This window comes from Hemitrygon akajei, chromosome 27 (assembly GCF_048418815.1).
Source record: "Hemitrygon akajei chromosome 27, sHemAka1.3, whole genome shotgun sequence".
Lineage (NCBI taxonomy): Eukaryota > Metazoa > Chordata > Chondrichthyes > Myliobatiformes > Dasyatidae > Hemitrygon > Hemitrygon akajei.
The window spans coordinates 32,807,919-32,833,743 of record NC_133150.1 but is presented as its reverse complement, the minus strand read 5'-3'; the positions used below and the strand labels follow the sequence as shown (position 1 = coordinate 32,833,743).

Genomic DNA, 25,825 nt, shown 5'->3' with positions numbered 1-25,825 from the left:
TGAAGGCAAAACCTTTATTGTAGTAGCTTAGCTACAGGACAAAAAAAAGTTTTGCAAACAAAACTAAATATTTATGGTTTAAACAGTTCCTTAAGATACACAGAGTTCATCTGGTAAGCTTTCAACCAATCAGAATTTCTCTCTGAGCTTCCATAGTAAGGATAGCCAATTGCAGCATAGTAACTTTGCCAGGAACGGTAATAAGCCTTCCAGTAATCATATGAATGTTCAGAATCAGCAGACCACAAGTGCCCACTTTCACTGTAAGGGAATGATGTGTCCTTGTTACTCGCCTCTGTGACATTAGGCACTTTGGCTGTTCTGGTTGGTCCAAACTTGGGTTCACCTTTTGATTTTTTCATATCGCCCTTCAGGGGCCAAGCTCCAGGGCTGGTGCCTTTATGTCCCGATCCTCTATCACACTTAAGCTGCTTCTTGGAAGGTATGTTGGAGAATGAATCAGAACATACACGATATGGAAACCCGTCTTGCCTGCCACGTGGTTGGAAAGATGGAAAGCTCTTCTGGTTTGGGTGGAGAGACTCCAGTGTCATGGGGCTCTGGTCTTCCTGTGAGACTTCTGCAACCATGGGCACCTCAGCCTCAGTGGATGATTCCCTGCTGCTGGTCCTGCTTCTTGTGGAGGGGCTTCTACTGGAACTGGAATCACTGAGCTCGTGCCTATCCAACACAGATGACTCAGTCCATTTTTGAGAGTTTTGCAAATTTATCATATCCTTCTTACTTAAAAACAGTTTACTGTTCTGCTCACGAGACATCTGTTCCGTAGTTATCAGCTCAGGGCTCCCCAACTCTTCACCTTCATTGAGCGATTTCTCCTTCAGAACACCAGGGAAACCCATCCACTGTCGTACTATTTCTACCGGGTTCTCATTCCGCTCGGTGAGAAAGCTCTCATAGCCCTTCACAATTTCTAAGAAACTCAACAACCTCTTCTCACGCTTCACTCTCCTTTTAAACAATGTTAAGGGTGCAATTTTTGGAAGTGATTCTTGTAAAACCTTCTTCTCTTGAAGTGTGATGCTGGGCGTATTAGTTAATGACTGGAGCCCCTCACAGGACAGAGTGTCACAGAGATTTGACTGCACTTTCGCTTTGATGTCCTTGTCAGGTACATAACCACTGCTGACTTCTGGAGTCCTATGTCCTCTAAGTAGATGCTGATGTTCTTTCTCAGTTGGAATCTTCTTTGATTTCTGAACCTTTCTGTTTGTGAGCTTCTTTCCAGTAAGTTCAACTGTGGACAGTGGTGAGGGGTCTGGGTCCATGGCCTGATGCTCTGCAGTAACTGAAGGTTCTATTTTTAAAGATGGTGTTGTGGTTTCAAGGGTTGAATTCTCAGCCTCTTGTGCCTTACCATTCATGTCCCAGTCAATCGGCTCTTCCAGTAATCCTGATGGAATCGGATCTGTTTTTTAAAAAAACAAAAAATTGTAAAGGTTTTGCATTGCCCTGGTAAATACTCAAGGCTTGTGTTATGGAAGCTTCATCATGGGGAGCAGAGTGCTTAGCAAATATGGTAGTGGAGTCCAATTATACAATATCCACACAATTACCAAAAGGAAATGATGCTGAATTAATATGGATGATATCCCAGGTGATCTGGTGGAAATGGATTAATTTCAGTTAACTCAATTCCACCAATTAACTTGGGATGGAATTCTATTTACACAAGGTTAACTTTGGGATAAATTCTATTCACATATATTGGTAGGGGGTTGGACGATGAAACACAATGATGATAAAATAAAAAAGGTAACAAATACCCATACAAGGTACAATACAAATAGAAGAAAACTAGGGAAGCAATGCAACGTTTTCTTAGGAAAAGAAAGCCTCACAGCACACGGGAGGGTGGTGGTGGGAATGAAATGGGGTGAAGGGAGCAAACCAATTAGTTAAGATAAAGTGTATTGTCCCCATCTTTAAAATACAAATGAAAAGCAGATGTTAAATTTGTAGAAAATCGTGATTGAATCAGAATGCCAATAACTCACACAACTAGGGTGGTAACGTGGACTGTTGAAGGTGTGCAAAGGGAATGTGGAGAACAGAGTATAGGGGAAAAAACCAGTGGGAGAATGAGATTTGCACAGACTCAGAGTTGAATGAACTACTTCTGTGCTATAAGAAATTATGGAAGAATTCATATTCCAAGGCTCTTACCTAGAATCCCAAGAGTGATCAGACAGAGCCCTTTATGTAATGAAAAGGGTTTAAAAGTATTGACTGTAGAGGCAGTAGCCTTATCTACACATATCCGGAGAAGGCTTCCAGACTATTCAAAAACGACTGGAAGCATAACTAAGTGATACTGGTCACGGGAGCAACAAATTCAGGTGTGCGCAAGGGATCATGAAAGGATCTCACCTACATTATATTAGTATAATAATATCCAATTAATAGATAGAAGTTATTACTTAAAAGCAGCTTTCAGAACCGCACAAGGTGTCAATTCTTGTATTTACAAAACAAAATTAAGTTATTCTGAGTAATATTCCAGGAGATCAGTTTATAAACTTTGGTTTATCCTTTATTTATGCATCTAGAAATCTTATGCAACTGGCAAGCATTTCTAAGAATATTAAGCAATTTCATAAGAATTTTTCAGACTCAAATGTATTTGCTATGGTGGAGTCCAATGCAATTTTATTCACAGGTTGTGTCCCATCAGCCTTCAGCAAGGCAGCCCACCCTCAGTCCCTCAAGTGTTTTTAAGTGATGACTGGGTCCAAATGTATTCCATAAAGTGTACTGTATTTTCCCATCTGTCATAAAATATTCTGTAGATCTTATTTCAATTATGCAAAGTAACTGAAAAGATGCTCATTTATATACAAGTGGAGTGAAGTTGTAGTCCAATTTGCAGCAAAATTCTCTGATGATTTAGCACTATAGTTTTTGCAGCATTTTATATTATTTTAGGGCAAAACAGTACTAAAGCATTGCGATGTAAAACGTATCTAAAGTGGCAAGATGACAAAAATTCACAATTTAAGGTTCATGTATAGAATAACAGTGTGTGAATGTACAGCAGTTTTTTGAGCAATTCTCATGCAACTGAAATCAGAAGCACTGTCCACTTCAGAAAATGTTAGTACAGACATGAATAATTTAGCAACTGATCAAATGGACATCAAAACAGGATCTTCACTTACCAGGGAGAGGCAAAAGCTGAAGATTACAGCGCTGTGCTATCAATCCCAACTCATTCTCCTCTTCACCACGACAACAGTACGTCACAGCTATACCCTGAGTGCCTGAATAAACAGCAAAAGAAATTGAGGAGTTTTTCCTGGTGTTTTCATTAAATGCAATTTCACCTCATAATTATTGCTTCCATTCTTCAAAAGGAATGGATTATAAGGATACATGTTAAAATTAACTGGTGTCTAGTTGGCTGCTTATAATCATTCCGCCATTTGTAAACATGAAGAACAAGATCATGCAAATAGAAAAGCTTCAAATTTTAGTTCAACACCTACAGCACACCCTCCCCATCAGGCACTTCCCTGCAGAGCATGGTTACCTGACTCAATTCTGAGAGGACTCAACTATGTGACAGGTTCAGCTCAGGTATGAAGAAAATTCATACCTTTTGTGCGCAAGTCTGGTTCCATACAGTATTTTCAGAGACATGATTCACATACCTGAAGTACAGTAAGTTAGCACCTGCACATCATAAAATGTAGTAAGTGTTTATGATGAAAACCAATCTCCAGGTGCAGAAAGTGAGGTAAAAAACCTAAAGCTCCATTTTCTATTTAGGGATTTGCCAAAGGTTCTCTCCTCAGGTTACTGTTCTTTTACATACAGGGAAACCATAATCCAACACCACCTGTGATCTTTGAGCAAGATAGCTATTGTGATAGCTTAAAATGTTACTTCTCAACATGCCTCCAAGGCAGCAGTATTTTAATGACTACAATTTACTCAATACTTATGACTACTCGACCAAGTCCACGCCAGCTTCCAGCAAAGTAATCCCACTCCCATTCCTCCTTCCTTATTTCTCTGTAATCCTGCAACTATCACATATATATTAACCCTTTTGGTTCTTTTGCCACATACCTTCACTAGTGTGCAGTTGTGGTTGTACAGTTATTGGGAGGATGTCACTAAAGCGAAAAGGGTGCAAAAAAAGATTCACGAGTGTGTCACCGGATGGCTTGAGTTAGAAGAGGTTCGATGAGTTGGGATTTTGTTTTCCACCTCAAGGGTAGGAGTTTAAGGGGTGATTTTATAGATATATAAAATCATGAGGAATGGTCCAGGAGGGATACAAGCCAAAGGGTCCATTTCTGAACCATAAAATTCTATGACTAAGCTATACTGGACAGTAGCCAATTCATCTATTTACACACCTTTATATATGGGAGGAACTTGAAAAGCATACACTGTAGGCACAGGGGGAAAACAAATCCGTCATGACAGCACTCCAATTCAGGATTGAACCCAGCCCTTGCAGCTACAATGCACTAATCATGCTGCCCATTCCCCAAACCCCATTTTCTTTATCTTAATTAAAAGGTTTTCAACTTTTTTGCTTGCTTATCTGTACTAGACACCTTTGAGTATAAACTACAGCAAGAGAGCTTTTTTCAAGACAGCACAGACTTTTTCCAAACCAGAGAAAATCTACAGATGCTGGAAATCCAAGCAACACATACACAAAATACTGGAGGAACTCAGCAAACCAGGCAGTGTCTATGGAAAGGAGACAGTTGACATGTTGGACTAAGACCCTTCAGCAGTACGGCCTGAAACACTGACTGTACTCTTTTCCATACATGCTGCCTGGCCTGCTGAGTTTCACCAGTATTTTGTGTTTGCACAGAACTTTTTTTGCTTTAAAAGTAGTAATCAGAATGTCCCCTTAATTCATCATTTCAGAAGACCCTAAACCAGTTTACAGCTAGATTTTCATAATGCACCCCACTTTTGCAATTTCAGAAAGTTACAGCTCATCTACATGAAAAAGTGAAAATTACAAGCAAACAGCAATAGAAAGGCATGGAAACAGTTCTACTACTCGAATTAAAACTAGTTTATAACCCAACTGGGGTAAAATCATACCAAACCGGCCAGCTCTTCCAATTCGATGCATATATGTCTCCCAGTCTTGAGGAATATCAAGGTTAACAACTAAATTTACTTTTTCTGCATCAATTCCTCTGGAGGTCTGGAAAAAGTACAATAAGGAAGCATTAATACATATGGAAAATACTGTTTGGTGCTATAAAATTGAAAATATATAAAATTGAAATATATATAAAATTGGAAAAAAAATCAGCAAGTCAGATGACATTCATATGACAAGGGCATTTCCAGAAAGGATGGTGTTTATAACCCTGCATCCTTACAACTCATGTTCACTATCATCTTTTTTAAAAAATTTAATTGAACAATTTGGGGGTTTTTTTGCACATTGGTTATTTGTCAGTCTATGTATAGATTTATTGTAAGTTCTGTCCGATTTCTTTATTTTCCTCTAAATGCCTGCAAGAAAATAAACCTTAATGAATCTATACGATAACACACATGTACCTTGATAATAAATTTTACTTTATTATGAACCTTGCAACTTCAGAAAAAGACAGAGACTGCATGCAAATGCTGGAAATCTGGAGCAACATAGAAAAATCTTCATCACATTCATGGTCCTATCTAAACATTGCTTAATGTATTTGCCTCTACCATAGTGTATTCCAGGCATCCACCAATCGAGTAAAAAACTTCCTCTTCACATCTCCTTTGAAACTACTCCCTCTTACCTTCAATGCATGATGCCCTGTATTAGGCTTTTCAGCCCTGGGAAAAAGATACTCCCTGTCTACTTTATCTATGCCTCACATATAAACAATTATCAGATCTCCCCTCGGCCTCTGCCGCTCCAAAGAAAATAACCAAAGTTTGCCAGCCTCTCAGGATAGCACATGCCCTCTAAATCAAACAGCATCCTGGTAAATCTCTTCTGCACCCTCTCCAAAGTCTTAACATCCTTCCTACAGCCGGTATGAAATACTCCAAATGTGACCTAACCAGAGTTTTATAAAGTTGCAACATAACCTCTTGACTTTTGAACTCAATGCCTCAACTAAAAGCAAGCATTCCACAGGCCTTCCTAACCACCCTATTGACCTGTGTAGCTACTTTCATGGAGCTATGAACTTGGATCCCAAGATCTGTCTGCTCAGCTACATTAAGGGTCTTGCCCTTAACAGTGTACTTACTCCTTGTATTTGCTCTAGCAAGGTGCAACATCTCACATTTATCTGGATTAAACTGCACCTAACATTTGTCTGCCCATATCTGCAACTGATCTATATCACTGTATTCTTTGTCAGTCTTCTACACTATTCACAACTCTACCAATCTTGCTATCATTCACAAATTTATTAACCCAGCCATCTATTTTCATCCAGGTCATTTATATACAACCCAAACAGAAGTCCCAGCACAGATTCCTGTGGAACACCACTAATTACAGACCTCCAGCATGAATAATCCCTTCAACCACTACCCTGTCTTCTATGCACATACCAGTTCTGAATCTTCTGCAGCAATTTGTGTAACTTCTGAGAAAGGACTGAGTATTTTAAAGGAAGACTTTTCAACAAAATAAAATCAAGGGACATTAGGATCAAGTAGGAGAGTGCATTTCAGAATTAGATTTTAAAAAAACTTTACGAAATGGAGGAGCTCATTTTTGTTTCTTATGCATTTTAATGTCTGGTGTCCAGGATATGAAGGCACTCTTTCAAGGATTACTGTGGGTAGGAACTTCCAAGATTTTAACCCACCAACAATAAATGAACAAACATCCAACAAGGATCAGATGCATATTGGTAGTGCTGTTCACATACACCCCTTGACCTTGATCTTGAAGGCTTTGTTGTACCAGTGCTGAAACAAATGAGCATTTAAAGATGGTAGTACTAGAATCCAGGGGGGTAGGGAGGACAGATAAGGTCAACTTGCTGAAACAGTACTTTATTTGAAGCCAACTGTGCCCAAAATGTCACAAATAAAGTTTCCTTGGAGCACTTCTCTCACATAACTTCCCTTCTACCCACAAAATGCTTCTGCCAGAAGAGCCGACAGAATAAAATGATTTTTAGTGCAATAAATACTAGTGCAACCACTAGCCACCACTAGAGGATGTTCATGAGCTTTGTAAACATGGTCCAGTAAGAGAAGCTAGTTTGTGTTCCACAACTAATAAGCAGTTTGACCTGCTGAGTTCTGCTACCAAGTTCACATTCAAAGGTCATCCTTGACCAAAATACCTGCAGGCATCAACAATCAGCGTATTGTTTTTGTTTGGAGTGCAAATCATTTTCTGATGTTCAACACAGAACAATGTACAGAATTCTGTGCCAAGATAGACATTTTAAAAAATTAATTACATTAATTCCAGAGGAACTGGGAAATCACCAATATCTGTCCCTCAATCAACAATAAATAACATAGCCACTACAAAAATTTGAGACTTCTCTAAATCGAATTTGACCGCCATATTTCTTAATAGAGAACTGACTATACACCATACAAGAACTCCCCAAGACAGTAAAATGCACAATATAAAGAGAATTTTCAGTCCTAAGTTGTGCGGCAACAAGTGATAAAACTAGGAGTAATACTTGATACACGCAGGGAAAAAATAATACTTCTAATACAAGTTAACAAAGTTCTAGTTAACATTCCAACAGGTGGCCAAGACAATGCATTTGTAGAATTAATACCTAAAGAAGAAAGCAGAATGACCAACAATGATATGTAAATGGATAACCGATTTAGAATATGCATCAGTGCAGAAACAGGCATGAAAAGGTTTATTCTTAATGATATCTACTCCAGTGAGAATTTTATACTAGTTCTGCCTTTGCAAGTGTGCACTATTTCCCAAAAGAAATAGCAGAAAAAGCTCCTGAGAATTCAAGCAGGCCAGGACATCTTGAAGAATAGGAGACTGATAGGTCACCTCAGAGGTTTTCAAAATCAAGAGGGGCATAGATAGGATGCAGGCAGTCTTTTTCCCAAGAAAAGGGAACCAAAAACGAGAGGTGAGAGGTAAGCTGAGAGCAGAAGATTTAAAAAGAACCTGAGGAGCAAGTTTGATGCTGAAAATGCTGTATATGTGGAACAGGCTATCAGAGGGAGGTACAATGATAGCATTTAAAAGACACTTCAGCAGGTACATGTATTAAGGGATATGGATGAAAAGCAAGCAAATGCAATAGTTCAGACTGACATCTAGGTCAATTTGGGCAGAAAGCCTATTTTTCTGCTGTATTACTCTAAGAAGGACTAAGAGAAACACAACTTGTTCACTCTGGTTCAAACTTCCACATTCAACCTAACTCCCCAATACCTTGGGACTGTAACTGAGTGAACACAGCAGCTACTAAGCAGACCACAACTGAGCTGCTCATGGTTTAATCAGTTAAATCAATCTAATTGCTTTTAGAATAATAAATGCTAATTTAGTGAGACTCAGGTCACTGGTAGTAGAATGTGTCCCTTTCACAAGCCTAGCTTCTCAATAATCTAGAAAACTCACCAGGTCAGTTGAAATGAGGACCCGACATTTAAACTGTTTTAGTTTAGACATAGCTTCAAGGCGCTGGTTCTGGTTCATACTACCTAATAAAAGCAAAATAAAAACTGGATGAATGCAAAATAGCAAAAAGCTGTGGATCAATGAATGTACATATCAATACACTTGCAGCATTACAACCTATCTGCATTCTTATTATGCCTTTCCAATAAATGCACATCAATCAGATTAACTCAAATTCAATAATTCAACAAAGCTATACACAGTATTAATTTACATTAATCTAAACAGCACATACAGAGCAGGTGACATCTTATTTCAATATCAATGAGGAATATCCCATCCTGGATATTAACTCCCTGGTGAAAAACATATGTGCACAGGGCAAAGACATGCTCCAATTCAAACTATGATTTTACCCACCAATGAACACAGCTCTAAACAGTCAATGACCCTTAGCATAATTTTCCATTGTACCAGAATACTTTCTCCTTCCCTCTTGAAGTTGCCAAAATTTCAGGAACAGCAAATCAGATGGGGGCTTTGGATTTTGACTCATATTCCGATTGGCAAATTTTGGAATAAACAACTAATTACATATATTTAAACCATGCTCACCCACCTGAAATACAGACTGCAGGAAGCCCTCTTGAGGTGAGAATGTCTGCAAGACGCTGGGCTCTATTCAAACATAAAAACCAAAAAAAAATATCAGTAACATATTTAAAAAGACCTTATAGTAATATCTGAATTAAGGCACATAAGTACTAAAAGACTGATTGTACAAAGAGTTTTAATTTTGAAAGCACAATGAAAACTAAGGCAAAACTGCCAATTACATCAAAAATAAAGTATATATTAACACACTGGATGGGGTATTAAGAGCAACAGGATATTCCAATGACAAAACTTTGTTGGTAAATTCTGTGACAAGAACAGACCCCACTGAGCATGGATGTTCCCATTCAAATACGGCTTCAGATTCCTCTCCCACAAAACATTCTCCCTTAAAGCACAATCTGCACTACCCTTTCATATAACCTATTTCTCAGCAACATACCAAGCCTTGAATGTTTGCCAAACCTCCAAATCTGGCCACAGTAAAACCCCAATGATCTGCAATTCAACAATTCATAAATCTGTTGGTTCTACACCAAGCTCAGAGTAATGTTTGCTGTACTCCTACTCACCAGAGCCTTGGCTCTCACACTCCCTTGCCCCTTTCACTCACCTCAGCACCTGTTCCCTTACTGTTGCTCCCTTTCATCAGGGTCTCTGGCTTTGTTACTTTTTTCTTTCAATCACTCAGGCTACAGCTTCCAAGTTGACTTGCAACACAGCAAACCCTACTTTTTCACGCACCTTGTAAAATGGCAAGGGTTCTGTACCTTGTGATGCCTTTAAGACTTACCTAATCCACCGAGAAATTTAAACAAATTTAAAAATGTGTTGAGTCTAGAAAATTTCCTAGTTCAGCATTGATAACGTGTTAAGTTCTGGATTGCTGAGGTTTTACTATAGAAAAATTACTATAATTCAAATTTAAGTAAAAAAAATTATCAAAGAACATCTGAATTACTTAAATAACCTGACACAAATTTGTATCTCCCACCCAGTAATGTGGGAGGAGAGTCCGCCCCACCATTCAGTAGAATCACAGATGAATGAATAATGAAGGAATAGCCCATTTGTATACATGACAGTACCACACAAAGAGGAAGATCAAACACATTCACTTACCTACTGTGAAGATTCGAGAAGACAAGGGCCTGATTGAAGGGGACCTTGCCGAACAAATCTAGCAAACGTTGTACTTTTTCCTCAAATATCTTGTGTGGAAGCGGGTAGGAGTTTACAATCTTATAAAACTGCTTCAACCCTGTTGGGATAGAAATATTAATCAGCATTAAAGCAAATACCATCTTAGTTCAATGTGGTCACATTAAAAAAAATGACTGGATCCAGAGCATAACAATAAATACAAGTTAAACTTAAATCAACAAGTATGATTGATGTACAATTATCTGAAGTATTCTTAATTCATCGCATCAATGTACTCTGCTCACTAATCTCTAAGCACCAGCACTGACCCCAGTGTTTTACAGCTCCAAATGCTTTGCTCAGCCAAAACCCAATCTCAGAAGGGCAAAATATTAAGGGGCTGAAAAAGACTTCAGATAAGATTAAACTACATTAGTACGCAACTATTTTTCTTCCAGTATGCTCGAATTACAGAGTGAAATACAGAAGAAATGACAAATGCTTAGAGTCACTCCTTTAACATTGTGCCCAACATAGGTATCACTTAGTTAACCTATGAAAGAAATAATATGGTATTATAAATGGAATAATTATTTAATGGCTGGAATAATAATTTAATAGCATCAGTTACAAACACTGCAGGAGACCTTGCTGCTGGGTAATAAGCACTTGCAGAAAGAAGTGGATCAATTATTTTAGTTTTGGAATCTAGCAGCATGCGGCACCTTCCAGATACCCTGCCAAGAGGTAACTAAGTCGAGAAAAACAATTTTGCGAATTAACTATTGGCAACTAGAGGGACTCTTAGAACTATTTCAGGACACAAAACTGTCATCAGAACTACAGGAAAACAATGGGCAAGAGATTAAGGCTACGTCCACACTAGACCAGATAAATCCGTAACCAAAGCTTTTTCTCTTCATTTTGACCCTCTGTCCACACTGAAACGGTGTTTTCCTCCCCCAAAAATGAAGCTTTTCTAAAACGCTCTCCAGAGTGTTTGAATCTGAAAACTCTGATTGGCCGGTGTAGTGTGTTCGGGGTAACCGAAGCTTTTTAAAAACGTTGTTGTGACGTGCTAGAACAGATGGTAGTGGCAGCACGGCATTTCATAGTTTTCTTGAACGCAACCTCCAACACATGTATGACAGAGAATTTCAACACCCCACGCAACCTAACAATTTCAGAACAGACAGAAACGAGACTTAAGCCAGAAGAGTTCGAAATGCACTCACCAGATACTTTGACCCATAACTTACTGAATAAATAAGTATACTCACTTTGCCCTGTTTTCTGTCCTTGCTTGTATGAAGGTGGTTTACCTATTTATGCAAGTACTTCTCTCACAATAGATGTCTTACAGCCTAATGTAATATTGTATGGAAATACAACACTGATGCAGACATGTTTTCTACATTTGACAAGGTGTTTTATTAATGTATTGCTTGTGCAAACATTCAATAGATGCAATTGTCACTACTTCCAAAATGTCATTTTAAGTAGTAGCTTATGTTTGGCATAGACGTGAAAATGTTAAGGCCAAAAAACAAAAATTGTAAGCTTCACTTTTACTCAGGTAAAAATAGAATCACTTTTGCACAGTAACTCGTTTTATCGCACATGTTAAATACAGCAAAATAATAGAGAAAGACAGGACAAAAGGCAAACAAATGAGTTAACAGCAAATTTCACTTTTGCCCAGTAACAAGCCTTATTACATTTAATTGTAGCTGTCATCCCTTTCATCAGTGAAGAGACTATGGCTGTAGGAAATGTTTCCAATACTGTCCGTGAACTCCCTGTTGGCTGCCTCCAAAAGCTGTTTTTTTTAGTTTTAAGTCCTCCTGCGTGAGAGCCAACAGCTGTCCGTCGTTTGGCAATTTTCTTTTAAGTTTTTCTAGTCTGTAACTGGACAAACCCAGTCTTTCATGGCGAGATTCGACACCAAACATGTCGCTTCTTTTCTGAAGATGTGTCCTGCGCATGCCCAGGAGGAGATTTGCCCAAATACCCATTTTAATGTGGACGAAGGTTTTTCAAAAACTCCTGGTGTGGACGCCTATTGTTTTTACGTGAAACCAGCGTTTTCAAAATTATCCTGTCTAGTGTGGTCGTAGCCTATGTTTTTGTCATACAAGTGGAAAATCCAACAACTTGACTTGTGACAAATTGCATTTAAATGTTACCCATCAAATGAGGGACTGTTATGAAAAAGGCTCTTTAACCTGCTTCATCTGGTCTTCTCCAATCCTCTCCCCTTCCACAAAAACCATACTCAAAGTAGGTAACTTCCAGCAACATAGCCAAGAGAACAAGGCTAAAGCATGAGAAAATGAAAAATTTAACTTTTCCATCACTTCCAAGTGGGCTAATATTTTGGTGCAATGTTGGACTGATTACTGCATTCTCAGAAGAGAGACATTAAAGACATGTCCTTCTTATCTGCTGCAGTTGCTGCTAATAATCTCATGGCATTAATCAGAGAAGAGGTGGGAGTTTGTTCCCTATCGCAGCCTACATTCCACCACAAGAACTAAAATAGGAACAGCAATTAACAGTGCATTCCTTTTGTGGGAAGTCTGTTATATCCACTAAATTAGAGGCATTCAAGAAATTCACAAAATAATTCATTAGGCAGCGAAATGTCAATTCAGCGATATGGTAATATGATGAATAAATTCAATTTGGAAAGGTTCATTTTCCACCAACTCAGTAACATATTGAAGAGAACTATCAACAATTCCAGGCATGGACTTAAAAATCATCACCCCATATTTCAAATGCTAAGAATCTGTGTTGGGGCCTTTAAGCATACAATCATGAGCAGCACTGTCCCTGGCTTTCAGACTTAATGCATCATGACAGATAGCCAATGGAAGTCTTTGGACACCTCCCTGCAGTTATGGCTTCTCTCCATTCATGGTACCTGATGAAATCAAACCAGATAAATGGAATTTTTTAAAAAATGAAATGATTTGATGGAACTGGCTCAAAGGTTAACAGTCTATGTACACTTCAGATGAGCAGTGATCTCTCTGCTGCTCAGCTTGTGCATCAACACCCCTCCACCCCAATCAGCATGAAAGATGCTGAGAAAGTTACACTGGTTCAACACCCTTTAAACTATATTTTAATATTTGTATGATGTCTCAATTCATTCTGCAGCCAAGAAAATTTGCTGGCATGAACTTGCCATTTCAGAATCTGTTAAGTTGAATTGAAACGGCCACTCAGGACTGGAGTAGGTAAAAGGCAGAAGTGCTGCATTCATTCCAACAATGGGGAGTTGGAGAGAATGAAAAGAAATACCACAGTAGGACGCTGATTCGTCACTTAGCTATTCTCCCTTGTACTCAGCTTGGAATTCCAAACTTTACACCGGTTGCTTTCTACTGAATTCATTACACCTCAAGCCATTAAAAAAAAACTCACCAATGAGAGCTGGATCTGTGGGATTCAGTCTGACGAAACTGGGATCCCTCATGTACCTCATCAAGTGTTTGGCCAGTGACTCTGGGTAAGTTGCAGACAATGCCAACATCTGTTTGTTTGGTGGCAGAGAGGAATAAATCCAACTGTACAGAAACAGAAACAAAATGCTCAAAGACCTCTCTGATGCAGAGCCATAACTCAATGCACTCCATCCTCCACCCCCAGCCCAGAATAATGCTTCTTATGGTTTGCAACTTAAGCACATTGACAGTTATTTTAATAAAATTAAACCTTAACTGAGAAGTGAATAACATTTAAACTTTTTAAAACAAATTATGCTGTAGGAGTGTACCGGAAGTCAAGAAGTAATTCAAATTCTATTTCATTATGCATTTTCCCCCGTCAAAAGGAGTTTAATATTATTTTATCAAGATAATATGCAGAAGGTGGAATCTAAGCAACACACACAAAATGCTAGAGGAGCTCAGCAGGCCAGGCAGCATCTATGGAAAAGAGTAAACTGACCACATTTCTGGCCGAGACCCTTCATCGTGAAACCTGCAGACATTACAAGTGCATCCCTGACAGCTGATCTAAATCCCAAGGTGAGGGAAGTCTGCAGCAATATGTTTCACAAATGAACAAGGTAAAAATTTAGCTTAGTCAAACTTGCCCTGATATGCCTCCTCCCTCTCCCAACCTGTTCCCACCATTCTCTTCATCGGCCCCAATTGCCCAGGCAAGTGGATGATTCTGAGGCTTCTTCTATCAGCAGTCCTAGAGTTGGCCTCTGGCTGGTAATTTTGAAGCATGTCTCAAACTAGTTTCCTGAAGTGGCAGTGGTGATCAGGAAACAATGTAGGAATGCCTGGGGCAAAGACCAGACTTTACACATCCAGTAGGTAAATACAACTGTCACCTGTACAAATCAGGCTGTTCATCAGCATGCATGCTCAAATATTTGAATTAATGATAAGAGTTAAAAACACAGGAATGCTCCAGTGGCAGTTGATGCAGAACCACTTAATCAGGTTATAAGCTTTCAGAAATGTCATCACCAGCACTGTCACTCTTCAGTAAAGCAAAGCATGTGTGCATAGGACATATGGCTTCATTTGTAGAGGATCTCCACTATTGAAGTTAAACAGCTTTTTTTCAAACATTCGCTTAAGTCTAATCAAGCAGCAACCAACCTGTGTAAACAAATATGTGTGTGTAAAAAGAGACATGCAGTTTCCGTGGCTTTGAGACAACACAGCTGATAACAGTAGCAATCCCAATAAACAAATGCTGGAGGCAGAAGCGGGAATAGTCTGGAGAACTGTAATTAATGGATTTGATGGAGCACTAGGGCATGACTGAAACAGAACAGCTGGTCTGACTAGTTGAATGTAAAAATCTGCTGGATTTTAATCCAATTAATTCAGACTACCTTCTAGCTAAGAACTGACAAATGTATTGGCGTTCAAACTAAAGGCATTAGCTTCTATAAGAGGCCAGACACCAAGTCTTGGAGACACAAGAGAATGCACTCACTAATGGTTGGCACAGAACCCAACAGGTCTGTGGTCAATTCCTGAACTGAACTATGAAAGAGTTGTCCAATTACTCCTTCCACATTCCTCTTTACCCATGCTACATTTCAAGTGTTTATGAGATGTTTAGAAAATTATTTTTGAATAAATCTTTAAGACAGAACATCATAAACACAATGACTGATAGCACAAGACAAAGAAATAGTCACAAAAAATTGTTTGTGAAATCCAAGCAGACCTGACATTCATTGATACAGTACGAGTGTTTAAAAATCAGGGCAGCATTCCAGCGGGCAAAAAAATTAAAGGAAAATATCTTAGAAAAGATTCGAAAGAGTAACACACATGGCATTTTCTGTCAAATAAAAAGAAAATGAGTATAAAATTAGACAAGTTACTTTGGAGTTAGGAAAACATGTTAACTTTTCTTCCCCTTCCCACCACACACAAAAATCAGAACCTGAACCTCCAGGACACTTTACAGGTCTTATGCCCTGGACCAGTATCATTAAACAAGGTGTCCACGGATCCTAGGTTGGAACACTTTCTCTCAAGGCTAGAAACAAATATTTTAATAGAGAGGTCAAAGAATTTCTGTTAGATAATGACATTGAGGGCTACAATAGAAAAAATGGAGGCAAGCTACAAACCACTGATCTGTCAATAGTCCTGAAGGGTTTCAGTCAGAAACATCAACTGTTTACTCTTTTCCATAGATGCTGCCTGGCCTGTGGGGTTCCTCCAACATTTTGTGTGTGTTGCTCGGTCAACAGTAGTACAGGTACAACAGACTGGATGGCCAGACCTAGTACTACCCTGTTGTATGAGGTATCACCCTGTTGTTCATCCTGCATATTAAGTCCACAATCACCATGGTCATTTGGTCAAGGCACAAGGGGGAGAAATAATTTCTGCAGAGTTCTTACCACTAAATTAAAAGACCAAGGGTACAATTCCCATCCTAAGAAAATAAGCACAAAAGCCTGGGCTTATGCTTATAGAACAGAACTGGTCAAATGGTGAATTGCTGGAGGAGAAAATCTTTCATGGGAGGTTTGTGATGCCTTGCTTGTAGCATTCTTGCCTCAAAGGTAGAACTTCTGGGTTTGAATCCCACTAAAAAGATACCAGTACAAAACTCTACACAACAATCAGCTAGTAGTTGAAATTGTCTGCAATGCCGCTTAAATGGGTTGCAAGTTGTTAGCCACTGGGATGGGTACAAGATGTCACGGCACACATTTGAAGAAGGCTGCCTCCGATGCTCCCGATGGGGCCTCCTCTACATTTGTGAGAGCCATCATAAATTAGGGGACGCTACATCAAACATCTCCACTCCATCTGCCAAAAGCAGAACTTCCTGATGGCCAAACACTTTAATTCAGATTTACAATTCTGTTCTGAGGTCCACGGCCTCCTCTTCTGCCACAACGAGGACACCCTCGAGGTGAAATAGCAATACCTTATAGCAACCATCTGGGCAGCCTCCAAACTGACAGTGTGAATATCGATTTCTCCTTCCAGTAAAAAAAACAATCATCCCCCCAACCCCATTCCCCACTCTGGCCTCATCTCTTCTTACCCTTCTATCTGTCACCTTCTAGCTATCCTCCTACCCCTCCCCACACCTTTTTAATCTGGCATCTTCCTCTTCCTTTCCAGTCCTGATCAGCATGAAATGTCAACTGCTTGTTCATTTCCATTGATGCTGCCTGACCTGCTGAGCTCCTCCAGCTTTAGATTTCCAGCATCTGCAGGATTCCTCATTTATGAAGAGGATTGCTAGTTTGTAGGAACTGGTCAGCAGTAGAATGCTCAGCTGCCATGCTAACTTTCTGAACAATATGTTCTACATTGTGATTTCAATGCTTGTCCCTTGATTCTCCTGACTCCGGGCTGCCTTTATTTTTGATAAATTCCAAATTTACTTGCAAAAACAATGCAGCTCATTTAGGTAAATTGGAGGGAAGATGAAGTCTCCCCTAAGACACCTCTCCCACCTGAAAGAGTGAGAAAGTAAACCCACTCGCAACATTCAAGTACCATGATGAATAGCTGAATCACTACGGTACAGAAACTATGGACTGAGCACTGGTAAATGGTACAAGTATGTACTTGTGGACAAAATGGGCCAAAAGGGTCTGTTTAGAGTCAGAGTAGTACAGCACAGAAACAGACCCTTCGGCCCATCTAGTTCATGCTGAAACCTTAAACTACCTAGTCCCATCCACCTGCACGGGGACCATAGCCCTCCATGTCCCTATCCAAACTTCTCTTAAATGTTGAAATCGAGCTTGCATGCACTAGTTGTGCTGACAGCTCATTCCACACTCTCAAGACCCTCTGAGTGAACAAGTTTCCCCTCATGTTCCCCTTAAACTTCTTACCTTTCACCCTTAATGCATGACCTCTGGCCGTAGTCCCACCCAATCTCAGTGGAAAAAGCCTGTATTTACCCTATCTACAACCCTCATAATTTCATATACCTCAATGCAATATGACCAACTTTCTATGCTACATGACTAACTTAAGAGGGAGGAGAATTACCTAAAAGACAGAAGGGTGACCGGGAGACCCTGAGGAGACAAAACCTAAGCAATGTTAAATTGGTAGAATTTTAAATTGGCCTACGTGTGCACTAAGAATTGCGATTTGCTGCTAGTTTACAAGCTGAAAGGTAGAATTAGCATCTTTTTGAAACACAATGTGTTGAATTATTCCCTTCTGTCATATTCTTTCAACGACTCTACCTGATTCACACCATGTCCTTAGTTTCCTCTCTTTTTTTAAAGCTATGGACATACAAGTTCCATTTGCTACTAAGAAGGGTCCTTTTGCAACGTTTCTATCAGTTATGTGTGCCTAAAAGCAAAACACTTCTCAAAAACATAAAAGATTCTGCAGATGCTGAAAATTCAGATGAACACAAAATGCTGGAGGAACTCAGCAGGTCAGGCAGCATTTACAGAAATGAATAAGCACTTGACGTTTTGAGTGGAAACCCTCCATCAGGACTGGAAAGGAAGAGGGAAGATGCCAGAATAAAAGATGGGCAGGGGAGGGGGAGTTGGGGAGAGGGGAAGGAGGACAAGCTAGAGAGTGATAGATGAAGGCTGATGGGTAGTGAAGATAAGGATTGGAGAAGAAGGAATCTGATAGGAAAGGAAAGTGGACAAAGGGAGAAAGGGAAAGAGGTGCACCTGAGGGAGGTGATAGCAGGCAAGGAGAAGAGTGGGAAATAAGAGGTCAGAGTGGGGAATAGAAGGAGGAAGGGGGAGGGAATAAAACTCACTGGAAGGAGAAATCAATATCCATGCAATCAGGTTAGAGGTGACCTATACGGTATATAGGGTGATGCTCCTCCAACCTGAGAGCGGCATCATCATAGCAGAGGAGAAGGCCATAGAATGATAGTTGGGAACGGAAACGGGGATAGGAATTAAATTAGTTGGCCATCGGGAAACTCTGTAATTCGGCTTTTAGGGGATGAAGCAGACACTTTCGACAAAGTGATCCCCCAATTTATAATGAGTTTCACCAATGTAAAGGACACTGCACAGGAGCACCAGATACAATAGACAAGCCCAAAAGATTCACAGGTAAAGTGTTGCCTCACCTGGAAGGTTTGTTTGTGGTCCTGAATGGAGGTGAATGGGCAGGTGTAGCATTTCTGTGGCTTGCAGGGATATGTACTAAGAGGGAGATCAGTGGGAAGGGACAAATGGACAAGGGGATCATGGATGGAGAGATCCCTGTGGAAAGCGGAGAGTGGGGGTGGGGTGGATCCCACTGAAGATGACAGAAGCTGTAGAGAATGATGCACTGGATGTAAAGGCTCTTGGGGTGGTAGATAAGGACAAGAGGAATGCTGTCCAGGAAATGGAGATGCAGGCAAAGGCAGCATCAAAGGTGGTGTAAAGGAAACCTTGTTTTTGGTGTTGTGACCAAAGGTAACCAATTATCTACAGGACAATGATAGCTAGATCGCTGGCTTCATCAGTATCAATTAAACAATTGACTTCAAAAGCGAACACCACTTTAAGAATATTTGTAACCTCAGAGAGGCAGTGCTAACTCACTTGATTTGTTCCTGGAAGCTGCCCTCCTCTAACAACTTATCTGCTTCATCCAGCACAAACAGGCGTATACTGGCTGTTGGCAGAAAGCCGATCTCAATCAGCTGCTTAATGCGACCTGCATTAAGGAAAGAAATTCACCAGTAAATATGGGGATCACTCCAAAGTGGAAGCTGCAAGTGTTAAAACATGTTAGAAACAAAACCCACTTCCCATAAGGAAATAACTGAGGCAAGTAAAAGTAGTGAAAACAGAGCAGCCATGATCTGAGTGAATAGATGAGGTAGTTCAAGTAAGCTTCTCCTGCTGCTCCTCCCTTAGACACTAGAGCATCCAAATATTCAGACTGAGAGCAGCTATCATGCATCAGCTGTTCCAAATATCTTCAAGGGCACGGTGCATCTTCCACTGTAAAGATTTTAGCATCACAGGCTAACACTCCCAGTGCAGCATCGAGGAAATGTTGTACCGTCAGAGGTACCACTTCTGGGGATAAAATGTTAAACTGAGGCCAGAACTACCCTCTAAGATGAGAAATTTTTCCTACGGTCATGAACACAGTATGCTTCAATAATATTGTAACCGTCATACTCCGCTAAATGCAAATTGATATATAAACAGGCAACACAAAAAGTGACAATAAAATTCTTCAAAATCACAAAGATTTTTTTTTAAAAAAAAGGTAATGAGTTCATAAAGGGCACTATTACTCTAATACAGCACAATGATTTGACTTGGCCTACAAGGCTCAGAATCCACACTATGTGCAAAATCAAATAAGCTTCTACTTTTTCTCATTTTAAAGTATCCTTGCTGTTTTAAACATTTTAAACTGTTCTCAGTTCTGCAAGATTCCGCTCACCTGGAGATCCAACTGCAATGTGGCATTTTCTAAGACGAACTTTGTCTAGGTTCAGTGGAGTCCCTCCAATGAAAACGTGGCATTCTAGGCCCTCCATTTTAATGCCAATAGCTGTAATGACTGAATGGATCTGCACAGCAATTTCCCTTGTGGGTGCCAGAACAAGGACCTGCAAGCAACAGAAAATGGGAAAGAAATTAAACCATTAAACTACCAAGAATCAAAAAGGCTAAAAGAAAGTAAATACAAGTATGTAGATCCAGAATCCAACAAAACAGGAAAGTAATTCATGCCTTGCTTATTAAAGCTTCCCTCATTTAGATGACTCCTTAAGCCCATGACCCCCATCACTCTCACATGAACTAAAAGATATCCAAAAAGAGGTATGACAATTATTTTTAAACCTAATACAAGCCCAAGAGATTCTACAGATGTGGGAAATCCAGAGCAACACACACAAAATGCTGAAGGAACAGCAGCATCTATGGAAATTAATAAACAGTCAACATTTCATGCCAAGACCCTTCATCAGGATTGCAAGGGACAGGGTAAGAAGCCAGAATAAAAAGGCCTAATACAATTTATACAGACAGGTCAATAATCAGAAAGTAGAGACTTGGGTTAACTGATTGAGGACCAGAAGGAAGAAAAATGTTTTCACCCTGTGCGAAGGATCTGGAGCTCGCTACATGAGAAGGTAATAAAGGCGAAAACACTTAGAAGTTACCCAAGACCCATTTGAAGAGTCCTAAGCTGCGATGTTCTGTATAGGAACCAAAATATCTTTCTGGTCAAGATACTTCTAACTGTAAATTTCTGTCTACGATTATCACATTGCTCCATAGAAAGTTGTTTTGCCTACTGCCCAACTCCCAATATCAAGCAAACTTTTGAGGCAATATTGCAGTTACTTTCCTGATAATTTTGTAGTCACACAGTCCTTATTATTCTCACCATTGTCTGAAACATACAAAATGTTCATCTCTGCACATTTTCAGCAAACACCAACCTGCGTTGCTGGATTCTCCAGGATTAGGGAGTCCAGTGCAATAGTGGAAAATACACAGGTTTTCCCTGTTCCAGACTTGGCTTGCACAATCAGATCTGAAAGAGATAAAGTACAAATAACAGAACTGCCTCGCATAGAATTGCCCCTAAGTATAAACCACTACACTCACTCAAAAAAGTTCAACAGCAGATACATTTGATCCCATAACCCTTTCAAAATATTGCTATCAATCAAATTTCATTGGTTGCAATATAACTGAATGGTCTACAATACTCAATATCCTATTGCTCCCATTACTGTCAATAAGCCCAACCCAGCAATATCCAGGACTTTATCATTAGAGTTATAGAAAAGTACAGCACAGAAACAAGCCCTTCAGCCCATCTAGTCCATGCCAAACCATTTAAACTTCGTATTCCCATGCACCCGGACCATAGCCTTCCATACCCCTACCATCCACGCAAACTTGTGTTAAACATTGAAATCGAGCTCGCATGTACTACTTGCACTGGCAGCTCATTCCACACACTCACTACTCTGGGCGAAAAAGTTTCCCCTCATGTTCCCTGTAAACTTCTCACCTTTCACTGTTAACCTATGACCTCTAGTTGTAGTCCCACCTAACCTCAGTGGAAAAAGCCCACTTACATTTACCCTATAATACCCCTCATAATTTTGTATATCTCTATCAAATTTCCCATCTGTCTTCTATGTTCCAAAGAATAAAGTCATAACCTATTTAATTTTTCCTTACAAGTCAGGTCCTCCAGACCCAACAATATCCTTGTAATTTTTTTTCTGTACTCTTTAAACCTTACTTACATCCTTCCTGTGGGTAGGTGATCAAAACTGCACACAATACTCCAAATTAGGCCTCAGCAGCATCTTATACATAGCTAATCAGTGGTGTAGTGGCATCAGCACCAGACTTTGAGACGAGTGGTCCCAGGTTTGAATCCGGCCGGATCCCTTGCACGCTTTCCATCCGTGAGCGTCGAGCTAGCAACTCGGCCTCCGTTTAAAAAAAAAAGCCAAATGCTAAGGAAGCGGCAAAAAATGTCGCCCAATGTACGAAAAGAAGAACATCTTATATAATTTCAACATAACATCCCAAGTACTCCCTTCACATGCCAGAAAACGACAATTTCCCGTGCAAATTTTAACCCCCCCTCCCCAAACCAAGTGAGGATGTAGCACCCATGCTATTCACTAGAGTCAGTTATTGAGATAGTTTGAAACCAGGTCCTCAGCATTGAGTCCTTGCTGATCAGCCAGTACAGAATTTTAATACCAATTGCACTCTAGCCTATTTTATTCTCCCCATTTCTCATCAACTCTTCTCCCCCCCCACGGGCCCAAGGGTTATCTGCACACCTAGGGTAAATTACAGTGTAACCTATACAATTGTAACCTACCAACACACACGTCTTTGGGATGTACAAAGCAAATGGAGCACAGAGTCACATAGAATGCACAAACTCCATACATAGAAGAGAGGATCAAACCCACATCACCCAAGCTGCAAGCCACAGTACCAGCGACCAATGCTTGATCCTGGCCTCCAGCAGTGTCTGTGCAGTTTCTGCCTTCTCCCCATGACAGCTTGGATTTCCCCTTTGTGCTCTGCTTTCCTGCCTCATGAAAGAGGATGTTAGGTTAAACACCCCTGGTGGTAGTATTGTGGGAACAATACTTTCCAGGGAAATTTAGTGGGGAGGTGGGACTGTCCTGTGAACCAGCACAAATACAGACAAATGGGCTCCTTCTAAGTCATAAGATGAAATGTGGGCCCCTCATAAATGCTATCACACTTTTCTACAATCAGAAAAACCCTTCAAAACTACTGATTTCCTTTAATCAATATTCTCTCTTTGCTGCTACACCAGTTTAAAAATGTTAACTACATCCACATTTGTAATCTACTTTGCAAATAAACACCTTACAAACCTCTGCACCTGCATAAACCCAAATTATCTGTACTCTCACCTTTCACTTTCCCTCCCTAATCATAACCTCACCACCCAGTCCGTTCGCACAACCACCCCAATCATTATTTCCTCCCTCACCAACAACCTTTTCTTCAAACATCCACTCCCAGAGCATCTCTCAATTACCCCCCACCCAACCAGCACATCAACCCTTCAACCACAACCCCAACAAGCCAATCTCAACTCCACCACTGAACCTACCCCTTAAGATCACAGTCGCCACATCCCCGCCCCACACGACAGTTCTCAATCCAACCCCCCTCCCCAGCCCATCATCCAGATCCCAGTCTGCCTCTTCCATCCTGTATCTCCTCCTTTCTTTCCTACCGCCACACTTCCCTTCTTCTCAATGATCTCTTCCATATCCCAGTCCTCAGCCCCACACCTCCTGTTCCCCTATCCCGGTTCCCCCACTTTCCTAGTACCATTGCCCACCTTTCCTGCCACCTTCACCCAGGTCCCCTCCCATCTCTCTCACCGAGCCCACATCGCCCCAGCGGGATGGCTTTCAGCTGGATGGGAGAAGGCCGCTCGAAGCCGGCTTCCTTCAGCCCCTCCAGCACGGGCTGGGTCAAGAGCAGAGCTTCGAAGTCCACCCGCTCATCCTCGGTCAACAGGACGTCCCCGGTGCGCGACCGCTGATCGATGCGATGAGCCGCACGCCCCAAGGACAGCGCCATGTCGGCCCAGGACAGGCACCGCGCACCACAGCTAAATCTCGCGAGATCCTCGCCTTCCCGGAGCTGAAATCACGAGAAATCTCACGATAGTCTGTAGGCTCGTCTACTCCAAGTGTCAATCACCTCCGTCCCCATTCAGAATTTCGGTAAATGCTGGGTGGGTGGAGTTCTGCTTGATTTTGATGTAGTTTGTAATAAAAGCAATGCATTTATCAGGGCTGGTGTTTTGGGAATTGTCACGAGTACAGTAAAAAGCGTGTCTTGCGTAGAGATCAGATTTACACTGCATTGAGGTAGTGGTACAGGGTAAAACAATAACGTATGCGGATGAAGTGTGAAAGTGCAGCGCAGGGAGACAATAGGACACAAGATCATAACCATGTGAGGTCAAAAGTACTCAGTGAAGATTCCATTCTAATATCCAACTTGAACATAAAAATAAAATAAGAAAATGCTGGAAAAACTTAACAGGTCTATGAAAGACGAACAGCAAAAGTTTCGTGTTAAAAGAGTCTCTGGCAATGGTTTGTGACCGAATAAACTAACGTGGAAAACACAGTGAAGGAAAGCACACAATCCATTAATGAACTCCGCCATCCAGGACATGCCCTCTCCTCGTTACTACCATCAGGGAGCAGGTACAGGAGCTTGAAGTCACGCACTCGGTGTTTTAGGAACAGCATCTTCCCCTTCGGCATTAGTTTTCTGAACGGACTACGGAACCATTGTAATTTATAGTATATTTTCTGTATGGCACTGTACTACTGTCACAAAGAAGCACATTTCATGACATATGTCAGTGATAATAATTCTGATTCTGATTGCCTGTGGCCTTTTCTCTCCAATATCGTTAGCAAAAGGGCTTGTCCCTTGTACAGCCCCGCAGTGACTCTTGACATGTCTGACCCTGCACCCAAAGAGGCAATCTCCCATCCTGCAGTCTCATTGGTAGCCACCATAAATTGAATGCCCTACTACTACAACCTGCCCAATCCTTCTCCCCTTCATTGACCATACTTCTCATTGCATCAGTAAAGCAACCAGAATAATCAAAGACCCCCCCCCCAACATGGATATCCTCTCTTCTCTCCTCTCCCATCAAGAAGATACAAAAGCCTGAAAACATATATCACCAGGCTCAAAGACAGCTTCTACCCATTATTAAATAGTTCCCTAGTGTGATAAATTGGACTCTAGACCTCAAAATCTATCTCATTATGATCTTGCACCTACTTGCATGCAATTTCTCTGTAGCTATTACACTCTGATCTGCATTGTTATTGTTTTACCTTGTTCTACCTCAGTGCACTGTGTGATGATCTGATCTGTATGAACAATATGCAAGACAAGCTTTTCATCGTACTTTGGTACAGGTGGTAATATGAAACCAAAACCATTCCCAGTTCCTCTTCTCCTCCACTGCAAAGTCACCATTAACTTGGCTCTTGTTGGCTTCTGCTGAGAAGTGTCTCCCCTTTGCAATCCAGGGTTGAACATCAGTCAGAGAGGAATAATAACACCACTTGTCTTCTCTGCTAGGCAGTCGTTCATTCCCTCGTGTCTGTCCATTCATTACCCACAGTGTTAAACCGCCCGATAAACGCACTGTCCATGTATATGTCAGCATCACAGTTACTCCAGCTCTGTAATGCGATTGGTCAGTAACTGCCTCATTGCATTCTCAACATTGCTACCCATTATTTCAGGAACTCTCTATCCTCTTCCTTTTCCTCCTTCCGCTAATCCCGTCCACTTTTCTCTCTCTCTCTCTCTCTCTCTCTCTCTCTCTCTCTCTCTCTCTCTCTCTCTCTCTCTCTCTCTCTCTCTCTCTCTCTCTCTCTCTCTCTCTCTCTCTCCCTCTCTCTCTCTCTCTCTCTCTCTCTCGCTCTCTCTCTCTCTCT

At 40.7% G+C, this 25,825-nt stretch overlaps 1 protein-coding gene across 1 annotated transcript; it reads right to left on the bottom strand.

The window, feature by feature from the left end:
* Positions 1-23,972, bottom strand: ddx20 (DEAD (Asp-Glu-Ala-Asp) box polypeptide 20). The gene is made up of 11 exons (XM_073030587.1): positions 23,723-23,972; positions 21,257-21,351; positions 20,248-20,416; positions 19,389-19,503; positions 13,775-13,917; positions 10,322-10,460; positions 9,204-9,262; positions 8,585-8,667; positions 5,098-5,203; positions 3,180-3,281; positions 1-1,429 (listed from the first exon to the last, which is right to left on the bottom strand). Exons 1-11 carry the CDS (start codon positions 23,922-23,924, stop codon positions 72-74), a joined length of 2,571 nt encoding a protein of 856 aa, XP_072886688.1. The 5' UTR covers positions 23,925-23,972; the 3' UTR covers positions 1-71.
* Positions 23,973-25,825: the final 1,853 nt, after the last annotated feature.